Here is a 2,659-nt window from a genome sequence, read left to right as displayed (position 1 = left end):
GGGGTCTTGAGATGAAAAGGTTGCAGAAAGGATTTCCCTGTTACAGTTGTTATGATAAGCAACACAGCAACATGTCCCTTGACTGATGCCTTCATTTATTGTTTCATCCTTACACTTAATTATTCTTTCACTGTATTCATTCATCCATCTATCCATTCACTCGTTCATTGCTTCATTCATTTGGCAATATGCTTATGTTTATGTATCAAGTCTATTTTCCTTTCACGTCCATAAAGAGATCTGATACATCCGCTCAATCATTCAATCATTTTTACTTTTATTAACACATCTGTTCACCTGTGCATTAATGCGTCTTTCAGTTAGAGATTCATTCATTCTTTTATTAATGCGTTGATTGATTGATTGATTGATTGATTGATTGATTGATTGATTGGTTGATTCACTCTTTCGTTCATCCATCCATCCATCCATCAAACTGTTCATTCATTCATTCATTCATTCATTCATTCATTCATTCATTCATTCATTCATCCATAATTCAGTTCATTCATTCATTCATTTTTCCAATCATTCATTCATTCATACCAACAGACTCTGAAGGAGAACTGCCTGAAGTCCAGACGTATGGTAGCGACAAGGAAGTAGCGGACCAAGGCAAGGTAGAGCACTAGAAAATCCAGCGCAGCCAGCGTGCCGTAGAGAAGAGTGCTGAAAACGCTGGCGTACTTCCGCTTGCTCAGAACCAGCACCACGCACACGTTGCCAAACGTTCCTATGACAACGAGGATTGGACTCACAAGCTGAGGATTCGAAAGAGATGTTTCGGAGAAGTAACGGGCCCAACTAACGGCTTTTCGTAAGTAATACAGCTGTGGTTGTCTAAGCCGGAAACCGGTGTTCAAGGAGAAAAATGGCTGCCTTAGTCAGGTAGTCGTCTTGCACAGTGTTATTGTAATGTAATAAATAGGCAAGGTAGGAAGTGGAAAATGGCTGCTTGTACATGCAATTGTCTTGTACAGAATGTTGTAAGAGCAGATTCAACTGTAGTATGTATGCATGTATGTATGTATGTATGTATGTATGTATGTATGTATGTATGTATGTATGTATGCATACGTTCGTGTGTGCACGTCTGGATGCATTCATGCCTGCGTGCGGGCGTACGTGCCTGCCTGTCTGCTTGCCTGCCTGCCTTCCTGCGATCCCAATAACCACAAGCTGGGAGTGAAACACGGGTATTAACGCCCTTTTGTAATATAGTGTAAAGGTGTGTATGTTTGGATGTGCGTGAGTGCGCGCGCGCGCGCGCGCGCGCGTGTGTGTGTGTGTGTGTGTGTGTGTGTGTGTGTATGTATGTGTGTGAGTGTGGGGGTATAGGTGCGCGCTTGTGGGTGTCTGTTGTGTGTGTGTATGTGTGTGTATGTCTGTGTGTGTGTGTGTGTGTGTGTGTGTGTGTGTGTATGCATGCGTTTGTCTACATCCATGCGTGCGGGTTTCTAACCTAAAATTTAAAAATAAATCTGGTCATACCCCTTATCCCTTTTTCAAAGAAAACACACCCTACAATTATGTATACGCATATCTAAGTCCCATCCTCCATTGCGCCACCCCAAAAACCCCACCCCCACCATCACCTCCATATTTACTTTGCTTTCAGCCTAATGTTCATAACTGGCGTTTGTTATAAAGCGATTCGGCGCTCCGTTGCTGCACACTGGAGACTCGATCGAGTATCTGCTGGGATGTTCTTTCCAACTCAGGCTGGGTTGGCCCTGACAGGCAGGGTCGGAAGCCCGCCTCCTAAATAATCTAAGATGTGGGCGTAAAATAAACCCTACATTTTAAACGTTTCCATTGTTCAAACAATTAGCCATTTTTCTAACCTGAAATAATATGAAGTCTGCCCAAGTATTTTGATGCCATCTCCCAGGATCCACGAAATCCCTTTGATACGAATTCACCAGCAGAATGTTTTCATCTCTGACACCGGTGGCTACGAGGACGGTTGAAGGAACTGTGTTGTTGTTCAGAGTCTCTAAAGAACCAGAAGTGTTGGTCAGTTCTAAGGTGCCGTGGGTCTCCATCCAAATGACGTGCAACTTACTGTGTTGGGAAGAAAGATGCGACATCATGGAGCATAAGTACAGGATTTAACCCTATCCGTATGTCGTGTTTTACTATCGTATCCATACGACGTGATGAACTCTACGCCACCACTTTCCAAAGAGGAAATTTACCCGTTAATCCGATCCGTACGCTTTGAATAGCAGTCTGTCAAAATGATTTTTTTTAAATACCGAAAGTTTCACAGAGATCTTCGTTCTAGAAGTATTCTAAAATATGAAGAATACAGCCCAGGGGGTACAAAATGCAAAATGAACCCAGGGCGTACGGATATAGTTTAAATTTAAAAAACAGGCAATTGTTGTACTCTCTCATCCACACAATTCAGACTAGTTGAGAGTTGAGAGGTGGGCTTCCAGCACAGCAAATCTGGGCAGAATGGGATACCGCATCTCAAGAGACAGACAGGGGTACCCGATACGGAAGAAAAAAACTTACTCTTAAGGGAATCGAATTTCTTTCGTCTGCATATGCAAGGGCCAAAAGCCTAGCCACTACGTACACCACAGACGTTGATTATGTGTGCAGGATGCTTTTTTATTTTTATTTTAAGCTTAGTTTAGGTTTTTTAGTG

General features: G+C 42.7%; 1 protein-coding gene across 1 annotated transcript; it reads right to left on the bottom strand.

Moving 5' to 3' along the window:
• Window positions 1-522: 522 nt before the first annotated feature.
• On the bottom strand, window positions 523-2,060 carry LOC101851936. Its single transcript, XM_005094993.2, has 2 exons — window positions 1,845-2,060; window positions 523-761 (listed from the first exon to the last, which is right to left on the bottom strand). The coding sequence occupies exons 1-2, from the start codon at window positions 2,043-2,045 to the stop codon at window positions 537-539; spliced, it is 426 nt and encodes a 141-aa protein (XP_005095050.1). The 5' UTR covers window positions 2,046-2,060; the 3' UTR covers window positions 523-536.
• Between the last annotated feature and the right edge of the window lie 599 nt (window positions 2,061-2,659).

This window comes from Aplysia californica, unplaced genomic scaffold (assembly GCF_000002075.1).
Source record: "Aplysia californica isolate F4 #8 unplaced genomic scaffold, AplCal3.0 scaffold00093, whole genome shotgun sequence".
NCBI lineage: Eukaryota > Metazoa > Mollusca > Gastropoda > Aplysiida > Aplysiidae > Aplysia > Aplysia californica.
The sequence above is the reverse complement of the archived record's forward strand: the minus strand, read 5'-3'. Positions and strand labels throughout refer to the sequence as shown.

What these genes read in the sequence shown, in the direction of transcription:
- LOC101851936 (XM_005094993.2), bottom strand. Translation starts at nt 2,045, where the DNA reads ATGGAGACCCACGGCACCTTAGAACTGACCAACACTTCTGGTTCTTTA. An exon ending in CAGACTTCATATTATTTCAG is followed by an intron (nt 762 to 1,844) that starts GTTAGAAAAATG and finishes TCGAATCCTCAG; the next exon opens with CTTGTGAGTCCAATCCTCGT.